Below are 12,319 nucleotides of genomic sequence, written 5' to 3' on the forward strand. Positions count from 1 at the left end.
CTCCACCAACTAATATGAAAGAAACTCGGGCTTTCTTAGGCACTGTGGGTTTTTGGAGAATGCACGTGCCAAATTACAGTCTGACTGTAAGCCTTCTCTATCAAATCACCCAAAAGAAGAATGATTTCAGATGGGGCCCTGAGCAATAACAAGCCTTTGAACAAATTAGATGGGAGGTAGATAGTTTAAGCAGTAGCCCTTGGACCAGTCTGGACAGGGCAAGACGTAAAAAATGTACTCCACACTGCAGCTGGGGAGAATGGCCCTACCTGGAGCCTCTGGCAGAAGGCACCAGGAGAGACTCACGGTTGACCCTTAGGCTTTTGGAGTCGGAGATATAGAGGATCTGAGGCTCGCTGTACTCCAATTTATGATATAAAAATGAGATACCAGCCATTTATGAAGGGGTTCAAGCTGCTTCAGAAGTGACTGGTGCTGAAGCACAGCTCCTTCTGCACACTGGCTGCCAGTGCTGGGCTGGATGTTCAAAGGGTGGGTCTCTTCTACACATCACACAACTGATGCCACGCAGCCTGGACAGCTGCCTGAACTAGCCAAAGTGATATCCATGCCATGGAACGTCATGCTGACTAGTATGTATCAACTGGGAGTTGGCTGGGGCTTAGCAACTGCTGCTCAGGGACTGGCTGTGCACTGGTGAGCAGCTGGTGAGCAACTGTATTGTTGTATTCCTCTCTCCCCATTTCATTGTAATGGTTACTATCGTATTTCCTTTTATTTCACTTATTAAATTGTTCTTATCTCAACCCCCGAGTTTTACCTTTTTTCCCTCATTCTCCTTCCCACCCCACCAGGGCAGTGGGAGGAGTGAGTGAGCGGCTGTGTGGTGCTTAGTTGCTGGCTGGGGTTGACCACGACAGCAGCGCTCTCCTCCCCTAGCCAGGCACTATGTCAAAGCGTGCCACCTAAGCACTCTCCTGTGACTTCTCATGGCATAGTGTCCAGAACCAAGACATGCCTGAGAGTAAACCAGTATGAGTTTGGTCCCATCTAAAGAAGGGTCATTACCCCTTATGAGAATCACTCACCGAACAATCTGTGTTTCTGCATGGAGGTAACCAGTTATTACAAACTTTTCAAGAACAACATAGCTGAAAAAAACCAGTCATGTCAACCCAGAACAAGCTACGAGAGCAAGTGAGAGCATTTGATACACATACGTCTTTATCCAGGGTTCGAAACATCTGGCTGATGACACTCTCTGAGAAGAAGGTCATGGCATCCCACTGCACAAATGATGGTGAGAAGATGGAGCAGAGACCTTCGCCCGTCTTAGCTGAAAGGAAGAGAACACTGGAGGTCTCACCATGCTCCTCCCTGCATGCACAACAGCAGGCTAATAAGCTCCCACACTGCAACATCTCGGCACTCAACAAGTATTTTGGTCACACAGCTCTCCCCGCAGCTGCCTAGCAGGGACGCGCTGGGAGCAGTTATGGTACCAGCACGTGATTTGCCTCATTCAAATGAAGGCTCCTGAGACCCAAGTCTGACCTTCGAGATACCACAGGGAACAACACCAACAAGTCACAGAAGGGAAAAGAAAAGGTGGGAGACCACATGCCCAGACTCAGCTCTGCAGGAAAGACTGCCCTCGGTGTGACTTTGCAGAGCACCAAGTGGCCTTCCTTCACAGGCGGAAAGCAAAAAAGTGACTGACAGAGGGATTTGCCAGGCAGACAGAACTTCCCTGGACAAAAATAATCAATACGTTACAGAGATAACAGGACCCAAAAAATTATAAAATGGTATCAGAAGGATAGCTGCATCTGTTTTGCAGAGAAACTCGAGGGAAGGAAATGATGAGCCAGCGGCTTTACATCAGCTATTCCATAGGTAAGACTGTAAAGAGTTAAATTTGGGGACAGGTGGGTTTGATTTGATTTTGCTTTTAACTTGCAAAGACCTTAAAAGCCTGAGAATCTAGTGTTGAGTCTTGGATGCCCCTTGAAAAAAGAAGAAAAGAAAAAGGCAAAAATGTTTCTTCTTGGCTTGAATTAAAAAACAAGTCCCAAATCCCTACTTTTTTTTCAGGTCACTTACAGTTCATGGGTCCAGTATCGACAGGAGCTGTGAGTTGGTACTTCAGCCATTCACCAGCCATTTGGAAGCCAGTTCGAGGGTCCAGACGACAAGCCATCCTCATCACCTCCCCTTGCTGGGCTCGGAAAGCTGCAGTGAAAAAAATCAGACACCATGCAACAAGCTAATGCCGCAAATGCTCCCTACCCCAAAGCTCACCTGCAGCTTTGCAGACCTGGGAACATTATGGACTCTGGCAATAGCTCAGTAAGCTCAGATACACAGTGAGTAACCTAGGTGTAACAGGATGGGCAATTTTTGAAGCAATTTAAATGGACTAAAAAATGCTGGATTAACATAATAAGTGCAATTAAAATGCAACATAAATTATGAAAATCTATGCTAAACCAAGATTTACTACAATTATGCCTCTATTTTTCATACAAAAAAATACTTCAACTGTATGTTTTCTCCTTACAAAGCACCTTGAGATACTGAGAAAAACAGCATTAGATAACCACCACTTCCTTCATCTAAACACACTTTTTCTAGATTATTCAATTTTATCAATTTATTCTTAATCAACTTACTAATTTTCTAGTCTGACAGACTAATGTGAACTTGAAAAAATGCAAAGTAGCCTCGTTTTTAATTTCAAACATATTAAAAGCAAAGCACATAACAGGAATTTCATTTGTTCCAAAATATTCCAATACATGACCACACAAAAAAGTCAGCTCTGCTGACTACAGATGCAAATTTCATGGTTTAAAAAAGTTGGTTTATCAACTAATTTTGTGTTTCAAATCAGTTTTATTTTCTTATATATGTAATACCTTCAATATAATTTAACTCCCTAAAACTATTTCAAATTCTGTCTTTGTGCATTTAGCTACTTTTTGATTTCCAACTGAACATTTATTACAGTAAGTAAAAAATAAACTATCTAATAGGCAATAAAAAAAAATGCAACAGAGTCTTCAAACAGAAATATAAAAAGTAAGAATTTAAGTATCTTCCCAGGCACCAAGTGAGTACCAAACTATACCAGCCACTGAGAACCAACCTCAGTTTGGGGATGTAAAATACAAAGAAAAAATAAAATTATTAATATCCAGGGCTTCCTGTTTGCTGGTCTGAGGTCAAGATTAAATTTGGCTATTTTAATTACTTGTTTCTAGCTATTGGTACTGAACCAGAAGCTTCTTAGCAGGGCCAAGACAGATTTTCTTTCTGGAATGACATTTAAAGTCATTTGTAAGCTGCCTTCCCCTCTGAACCTAAGCCATGACTAGAGGCTGTTTCATTTTGTCCTCTAGGTGACCAAGAGGCACATTTTCTTTGACACTAGGTAGCAAATGCTACTAGGACACCTACCTGGCCAGCAAGCAAAATAATAGTAAAAACTAAGTAAAATGAAACACCTGAGCTGCCACAAATTATTTCACTCCAAGATTCAGGCTGAAAGCCTCAAATGGAAGCTGCCAAGTCAAAATGGTAGGCTCCAAGCTCAGGCAGCAACTGAAACAAAGACGAAAGTCAGAAACAACAGCATCCATACAGGATGAAGGCAACTTACAGTTGAAGAAGGCATTGAAGTCCTCATCACTGTCAAAATCAAAGCGGGAGTATTCACAGCTGGGGCTGTCTGTTTTAGAGGGAAAGCCCACCTGGAGACAGAGCAGACAAGGTCAGGAAGGAAGAGAAGACACCCATCACAGCTAACACCAGGTTCAAGGAGATGAAGACTAAAGGCAAGGAGCAGACATTAAAATACTGAGAGAGCCATTTGCTCAGCAGCCTGGAGATCATGGCAGACACAATAAAAATGCAGCGTCTCCCCCAGGATCCACAGGCCACGTTAACCTAGGCACCTCCTCATACCTGTCTGGCTGCAGCTCCCACATACCTTCACTAGGTTGGTCATAGATGCACGGAGATACTTAGGAATCATAGCCAGCAACAAGGGGTCACGAGACAGAACTTCATGCCTGAAGAGGGCTCCCCATGTGATCTGGGTGGAAGAGCGTAGAAACTGGAGGGAGAAGAAGGGAACAGAAAAGGATTTCAGTGCTAGAATCTTTACTGCTAACATTAAGTGTTGCTATCAGAAGGCAAAAGCAAATTACAGTGGCTATTTGGTTGAGGCCAAGACACCTTGCAGGCACAACCCAAACTTCCAGAACACCAAAAGTAAATACTAGGGCTGACTGCAAATTCTGCACTTTCTACTCAGGACCTCTGCATCACACACTGTTCCTAATTCAGTGGTAACGCAGGAGAAACCCCTCTGCCTTCCAGGTCTTCAGCTGAAATGGAGAGCCTGGAAAGCAGTATTTGGCAGCTGAAGTTCTGCCATCTTCTATAGGTTTCACTCAGTTACACATTCATGCATTCTTACAAAGATATACATATGACTTTCAGCCCTTTACATACCTGACTGGGATGGGTTGTGAAAGCTAAAAATGAGTCAAGGTATTTTCCAAAGTTGGCTGGCGTTTCCACATCAGAATCTGAGCCCTATTAGGAAGACAAACAATTTCAGACAAAATACTAACTCTCAGTCATGCTGGGCTCACAAGTGGTATTTGTGTAGCAGCACCAAGGCCAGAGACTGTACAGGAGCAGAGACAAAACCACTGAACAACTGTTTTTTTTCTGAAACCAGCACAGCCTGAGCAACAGCAAGTTCTGCCTACCAGCCTGGGGGTGCTGAAGACAGCACTACCCGCATTCAAGAGGAAAGGGCGACTTCTCAGATAGTGCAGTTCTGTCGAAACCACATTCATAACTGCTGCTGCCATGAGTCACAATGTTACTCCTACTGGGTCAAGCTCAGCCAGCAGTACCGAAGTGGAACTTGCAACTGTGGAATTTCACAAGCAAATACACCCAGATATTTCACTCTCCAAATGCTTCCTGTATTTAATGTATGGACATCTCTTACCAATGACTTTCTGGGAATTTTGTCAGGAACTTAAAGTTTTGCACAGAGCCACAAATTCAAGGCTTTGCTGCTCCTTGCTAACCATATGACCTGGTGCCCTCAAGATCCCCGTTCTGGAGCTGTACAGCTCAGCGCTGCCTCTCCTGAGTGAATCTCTATGAGAACTCAAATCCCCATCTCATTACTTCAACACGGACTAACAGCTCCCACTGCTATCAGCAAGTGAAGTCACTGAAAGTAGTAACACTCTTTGTTTGCTGTCCATTCCTTTTAGGGATAAATTCTCAAACATGGGTTGGGTTTTTTTTTCTTTCCCTCCCTGTGAGAATTTACTTTGCTCTATCACTAGCACAGGCTGGCTGCCTCAGTCTCCCCATGAACAGCATCTCTGGGAAAGCCTGCCTTCTTTACTGTAGAAGCACTGTGCTGAATGGAGGGAGTGGAAATTCAACAACCAGCGTAGCATGCAAAGTATCAGTGTGCAACTTCATCTCAACATTGACACAAAGCATCGGAGAGATGAACAGCAGGAACAAAAACCGTTTCTTCCTTCCGCTTAAGAGAATCTTGGTAGAATAACAAACAGGGATACTCTCTGAATTATTTCTAATATGGAAATTTAAAAGGCTTCCAATACAACAATAATTTCCTGGAGTAGCTTTTCCTGTGGCAGCAGACAGCAAGAAACAGCCAATTTTCAACGAAGCCTCAGCATTTTACAGAGGTTATAGGAGATGATTCTTAAAGACAACAGAGGCATGGAATCAGTCAGGGTCCCTCATTCTGCGTTCCTATGACTTGACAGGATAGTCATCCCACTTACAAGCACAGCCATTTCTGCCTTTTCCAAACATGTGGAGAGCACCCTATGGCTACCACATGTGCAGAGAGAAATCTGGTGCTACCTTACATCAGGGTCACCTCACCCCCAGCCCTAAAAACTAGCCTTGCCAGGGCTGCTGCTGGTATTAGTAGAGACTTACTAGCAACGCACATAGCTGGCTGCCCAACGCGCACAGAACTTGGCAAAGTCTCTTCAAGAACACATAGTGCTTCTCCACCAGGCCTTCTCCATCTGCTGTCCTGGGAATGAGGGGAGGGGGAAAAACAGGATCACAGTTACTCACGCTGCTAACAGCACACTGCTATCCAACTTGCAGATAAAAAGAGGACTAGAGCATTTTGATTTTATTGCAGTGGGACTTTATTTGCTATGATCATGAATTACTGCTTTATTGGCTTCTAGAAACTCTCTGAAAAGAGTCCCTCCTGATCAGTTCCAGGCTAAAAAAGAAAGCTGGGAAAGTGGTGATATTTACACCACTTTGTCTTTCAATTACAGGACTTGAAAAAACTTGCAGTTTTTCAGGTTTTGGAAAAGAAACAGTGGTTTTGTTTTCTTCTAATCCAGTCCCAGCTTCCTGCAGTTAAGCAGCAATCTCTTTTGCAAGTCACATCTACAAAGCCATTTGTATGCAGTTTTGTGTGAAATTACAGCAGCAGGATGGTACTCACTGGGCAGCAGAGAGAATGTAGTGCATGGCAACGTCTCCAAACAAGACCATCAGAGGCTTCCGATCCTCCAGCTTACCCTATGAGTAAAATATGCCAAATGCCTCAATTAGAACACAACTATTCCCATCTGCAAGTGAGATTAGGAGATCCCCAGTTGTCCTTCCATCTGGGGAGGGGCTTACAGTCCACAAATGACTTCAGTAAAAACTTGCCAAAAAATCGAAGATATTCCTGATCCCCAAGCAATCCCACCACAGGAACTTTAAATCAAAAAAACTGATACTGAGACATGAACTCTTCTTCACACCACACTGACTAGTTACTTAGAGGCAGCTGATAAACGCTCAGCCTTGACACTAAGCTGCTTGTGAATGTATGGGTCAAATCACTTGTTTAAATCTTACTGTCATTTCTCTGAGCTGCCAGATGACACAGTTGGTGACAATATTTCCCACTTTACAGTTGTGGAATGTTGGGGGGGAAGAAGGTCAATGGGTATCTCCAACTTCAAAACTGTGCAGAGAAGTGAGCACAGAAATTGGAGTGGGTTCCAACAGCTAATGTATGTATTGTGCTGGCATGACATTGACACCAAACATCATTAACACATGCAGCCAAATTTGAATTCTGTTTCTTAAATGAAAGGACAAAGATATCATTCTGAAGAATTATATAGAACAGGAGGAAAACAAAGGGGATCAAGAGGAGCTGAGGAGGAAGAACTCACTTTCCTGCTGACAGCAATCAGAAGACACTCTGCTGCTCCTATTTGGAGCTCAGGCTCATTTAGGAGCAGACATAACATCTCCAAGAGCTTGCAGTTGTCTGCTGTGATGTGGCTCAGGGCCACCCAGTCAATGTAGCCGGCCAAGGTGTTGAGTGCTGCTATTCCCACGCGGCAGTTTGCCTGGGCCTGCGAAGGGAGAGGAGGCAAGGGGTCAGAGCCAGAGAGAAACACCAGTTCCCATCTAAAGCTGTCCACTCCCTGGAAGAACAGTACCAGGAACCACCCTGAGAGAGTGAGAGACTTGGACCCTTCTGCTGCCACCCCTCACTTGTCTCTTCTTAAGCAGTTTGTATTATGGGTGAACAAATCCATCTGTAAATGAGAACTGCAGGTAATATACTCCAGAGCCTGGGAAAAGCCTAGTTCTAAGAAATCTTGGTCTTAAGAATGACTAATGCACTAACTCCCATATAGCTCCACTCACCTTTGGCTCCTGAGCCAGATCAGTCTTCTGGAAAAGAAAACAAGAGATGGTAAGCGAGCAGCTACAACACATACTTCCACTCAGCCACAGCTGGACAGGCTTATTTTCGAGAATGCAGCCAGAAGCAGGTTCACAGAACAGCTGCCTAGTGAAAGAGGCTGCAACACAGTCCCCCGCTCAGGACATGGCTGCAGCCATCATAACCACCTCCACAGCCCTCTGGCGGGTAAGGCAACAGGACTCTGAATTGCAAGTTAAGCCACAATTTCCTTCTCATCCAAAAGATGACACTCCAGTCAGCAGGCACCAGGGAGACACAGAGGACAAGAAGGAAAGGCATTTCAATGCTTCCTGGAAGCTTCCAGGAAAGAAACTTTTAACCTTTTAGAGCATCTTGCATCCAAAAGCCAGACTCTGAAAGATGCTGGTGGCTTTTATGTACTGTGATTGACGTCTGAAAAGGGTAAGTGATTTGTCCATGGTTAGAAAGGCAGCTGGAGAGAGAGCTGGGGCAAAAGCTTACAGCCTGACTCCCAGTTCCAAACACTTAACAGCAGCAACACGCTGCTTGCACCATCTTTTTGGCTAATGCAAATGAGTCCCTCAGACGCTCAGGTTCAATTTGTTTGCCAGTTGCAAAGACACACCACAAGCATTTCTTTCCACTGCAAGGTTTTGGTTTGGAAATTCTGTCCATCAATGTGTTCACACAGCGATTTTAGGTTAATCTGGTTGTGTCCCAAACATTTAACGATGAGCCACCATACCAGAACTGCATACTTATAAGCACTGCAGATAATTATGGTCTTGGGGAACTGTCCCTCATCTCCCCCAGTCTCAGTGTGCAGACAGGTAACTGAACACCCAACCCTCAGAATTTACCCTGTGCACAAACATCCCAAAGATCTGCTAACCTGTGGAGTGGTGAGGGCTTCTTGTTCCTGGGGTGCTCCAACCTTGCCAATCAGAAAGATTCCACCGTTAGCAGAAGCAGCCACACTTCAGAGCCTCAAACACTGAAATTCAAACCTTACCTGGAAATGCATTTCAACCAGACTACAAAATGCACCAGGGTCTCCCACCCACCACCATGAACTGCACAGAGAACTGTCTGCTCTACAGGTGGGTTTGTTCAGCCTGTCAGTGCATCAGGAAAATGAACAGAAGTCAGGTAGGAGAGGGTTTTTCATTGCCTCCCAGTTTCACATTTAGTGTAACTCTGGATTTTAATTCGCAAAAAAAAAGAACAAGAGATACAGCTAAGCAACTTATTTCTAGATTGGTTTCTCAATTGTGCTTCACTTCCAAATCCACTTCCTCCTCACACGAACAGACAGGGGTAGAGGCTTGCCTTCACCATCCATCTTGACCAACCTGCGCAACTCTGACTTTAGGTAAGAGTTCAGGGACGTCTCTTTACACAAAAAGGAAGAGCATTCCTCACCATAACTTGAAAAAAAGGGCTTCTTGACCTGAGCTCTCAGTGAAAAGGACCAGAGAGGCCCAGATGCAATGCTGAGGTATCAAGAACTCATGCATTTTGGTGCATCACCACAAAGACACCACTGCAGCATAAGAGAGCAGATGTGAGCCCAGGACAGCATCTCTTTACCACTGCGTGTTACATAAACTCCCCCAAACCTCTAGCTGTTTCTGCCACAACCACACCTTTGTTTTGCTAAGCTGTACACCCCTAGTGTCAGCAGAGCATTCCAACAGTATGGATGAGGCATGCATCTGCTCAAGCCATTTACACTAGCAAATGCGAAATACCAACACTAAGCCTGTCAACCTCGTGTGTTCAGTTCCTCTGATGAGCACTGGCTTACCAGGCCACAGCAGATCCCTACCTCACAGCCACAGCAACAGATTTCAGACAGTTTCTGCACTTGCTTCCCCAACAACTTGTGAGTTGTATCCCAATTCCTAAACACCTCCAGCACTGACTGAACCCAAGGAAAGGAGACTCTTACCATGCGTCTGTACTTGTTGACGTTCTGCTGCAGGGTAGTTAGCAGGAAGCTGAAGATCTTCTCCATATTCTGGGTGAGGGTTTGCTGGATATCTCGTCGCCGCTGGGTAGGCAGAGTTTGAAAAGTCACCACATCCTCTGCCAGACGTAGGAGGATGAACATCACCAGTTCCGTCTGAGTTTCCTGATGTCCCAAAATGAAATACTCTCCATCAGTACAGTTCAAACATTAAAATCTTTGGAGGCTACCTCAAAGATGCAGAGAGAAAGTGAGCACGCACAAAGACACAAGTCACGCCTTCAGAAAACAAGACAGGAGGATGGCCCTCTCTCTGCTAAAACCACCTCTGAGAATAACTTAATCTTACAGGGATTTTTTGAGTGCATCATCAGCCTGTCTCACCTGACCACGAGTGAGTTAGGCTTTCCTCAGGATGATGGAAGACTGAAACCCATACCATGAGCAAGCAGAAGAGAACAGACAGGTGTATTTCATACCCCTTGCTTGGAGAGGGTATCCAGCTCCTTTAGCATGTCAGGCCAGTGCTGAGGCCATTCACGCTTGATCATCTCCACCACAATGCGAGACAGAACATCCTTAATGTGACTTTCCTCCTCCAGAATACTTTGAGTCCCCTGTGGCAGAAGAGGGGCAGAGATATACAAAACAGCGAACACCAGACATTTATAATTCTGACCTGGGAAGCACAGTTGTTGCGAATATTCTAAACCACATGAAATAAAACCAACAAAACACAATGCTGGAAAACTGGGTCGCTCTTCATCCCAACTACCTTCCCAAGCACCTATACCTAGTGAACTCTGGGAACAAAAGGGATTTTCCTCAGAAGGTCATTTGGTCATGAGAGCAGTGACAGCAATAGAGAAAACACAACTAAGATAACGATGTCATTATCTTGCAAAGGATAAGAATATCCATACTTACTGAATTCCTTCCTAAGAAAAATTGCCTTATCTATATGTTATATGAGCCTCACAACTTCCTGCCATGTGAGGTGACATGGTTATTGACCTGACTACAAGCCGGAGACAAGCACTGGAAAAAACAGGGTTGCACAGCAAGAAAGTAATGAAATGCAGAACTGAATTCAGGTCCTCTGTGCTAATTAATGGAGTCTTTTTTTCCTTTCGTTCCCACTTCCTATCTCCAAGTGAAAGAATCATGTTTCAGAGAACAGTCTGGTGTAGAACATACTTACACTGGATATGAGGCCCATGACATTGTTTTTTAGATACACTTTTTCTAGGCGAGGCATATTGTTCCAGCGGAACCTGTTTGAAAGAGTTGGAGGGGAAAAAAAAAAAAAAAAAAAAAAAAAGGACACCAAATCAAAACATTTATAGAGATGTCTGACTTGATTCTTAATGAACCATCTAGAGAAAGACACTACAGCTCACTGACTGCCAGCACCCAATCCCTTAATGAAAAGGCTGAGTAAAAACTGCTGCTGGAAAATGGGCGTGCACTACTGAAGTCAACAGACATGAGAAGCAGCAGCAAAAGCACAAAGCATCAGGTCTGTAGAGGCGGCAGAGAGAATCTCAGAACTGAACTAATACAAAGCCTCTTTGTTAGCATGAGGCTAATGACAGAGAACACTGCAAAGACCTGCTGATAACCCTGCACGCTTATTTACGTCTTGCAACGTTAACATGCCTCAGAGCTTGGTGAATTAACCTTCCCCATCTGCCTGAAAGCAGCTTTCTCCTTTCATACAGGAGAGAAACAGAGGGGGACAGCAACTGCCCTCTGCTGCAGAACAGACTCTCCGTGTCCTGAAAGTGTCTCCCTGGAGCGGGAGATGCCGAATGGGAGCAGAGCCCACGCCAGCGGCTGCGTGGCAGCGGGCCGGCACCCTTCCCCAGCACCGGGCACCGGGCAGCAGCCGAGCTGCCGTACTTGACCACATGCTCCAGGATCTGCAGGCCGAAGTGCCGGACGATGGCCGTCTGCGTCTTCTCCGCCAGCTTCAGCCCGCAGGGCACGCAGATGGGACACTTCTCCTTGAACTCCTCGCAGAACTGGGAAAGGACCGGGGAGACGCAGTTAAAACACAGGAGCGGCCACGGGGCGGCCAAGGGGCAGCCGGTAACGGGGGTGGGTGAGGGGCAGTCCCTGCCCCTCAGGGAGCACGTCGGGGGCGGGGGGGAGCGACCCCCTCAGCGCCGCGCAGGCGCAGCCCCCGCCGCCTTCCCCCGCCTGCCGCCGCCTCCCAGCGCCTGAGGGGCCGCCCGGGGCCGGGCCGCGCCCCCCGAGCCCGCCGGGCCCGCCGGGCCCCGGGACCGTGCGGCCGGGGCGCCCGCGTGGCCGCCACCCGGCGCTCCCCCCTCACCCGGCCGCGGGTACCTTGAGCGCCTCCAGGCGGTAGCGCTGCGTGGAGGCCGGGTCCATGATCACCGTCACCGCCTTCACCAGCTGCTCGCAGAGGCTGCTCACCTGCTCGGCGGACATGGCTGCGGCGGCGGCCCCGCGCCAGCGGCCACCGACGGGCGAGAGGAAGGGGCGGCCGGCACGCGGCGCAGGCGCGGCCCCCGCGGTGCTGTGCGCATGCGCGGCGGGAGGGGCTGGCGGGGACGGCGCGTGCGCCGCCCCCCCCCGCCCCCCCGGCG

General features: G+C 46.7%; 1 protein-coding gene across 5 annotated transcripts in view; it reads right to left on the reverse strand.

The window, feature by feature from the left end:
• Positions 1-12,242, reverse strand: part of XPO5 (exportin 5) — a 32,078-nt gene extending 19,836 nt beyond the window's left edge. For 2 of the 5 annotated variants that reach the window (XM_055725717.1, XM_055725716.1), the window contains exons 1-15: positions 12,057-12,241; positions 11,610-11,731; positions 10,909-10,981; positions 10,187-10,324; positions 9,690-9,872; positions 8,631-8,672; positions 7,717-7,743; positions 7,233-7,418; positions 6,506-6,582; positions 5,974-6,073; positions 4,480-4,563; positions 3,953-4,078; positions 3,623-3,713; positions 2,065-2,193; positions 1,182-1,297 (exon numbers count right to left, since the gene is read on the reverse strand). In XM_055725717.1, coding sequence (XP_055581692.1) covers positions 1,182-1,297; positions 2,065-2,193; positions 3,623-3,713; positions 3,953-4,078; positions 4,480-4,563; positions 5,974-6,073; positions 6,506-6,582; positions 7,233-7,418; positions 7,717-7,743; positions 8,631-8,672; positions 9,690-9,872; positions 10,187-10,324; positions 10,909-10,981; positions 11,610-11,731; positions 12,057-12,161 — 1,599 coding nt within the window. In that variant the 5' untranslated portion in view covers positions 12,162-12,241. Of the gene's footprint in view, positions 1-1,181; positions 1,298-2,064; positions 2,194-3,622; positions 3,714-3,952; positions 4,079-4,479; positions 4,564-5,973; positions 6,074-6,505; positions 6,583-7,232; positions 7,419-7,716; positions 7,744-8,630; positions 8,673-9,689; positions 9,873-10,186; positions 10,325-10,908; positions 10,982-11,609; positions 11,732-12,056 lie in introns of all 5 variants that reach the window. The other 3 variants (XM_055725719.1, XM_055725718.1, XM_055725720.1) reach the window with 3 other exon arrangements.
• Between the last annotated feature and the right edge of the window lie 77 nt (positions 12,243-12,319).

The sequence above is a fragment of the Falco cherrug genome, chromosome 13, assembly GCF_023634085.1.
Source record: "Falco cherrug isolate bFalChe1 chromosome 13, bFalChe1.pri, whole genome shotgun sequence".
Taxonomy (NCBI): Eukaryota; Metazoa; Chordata; class Aves; order Falconiformes; family Falconidae; genus Falco; species Falco cherrug.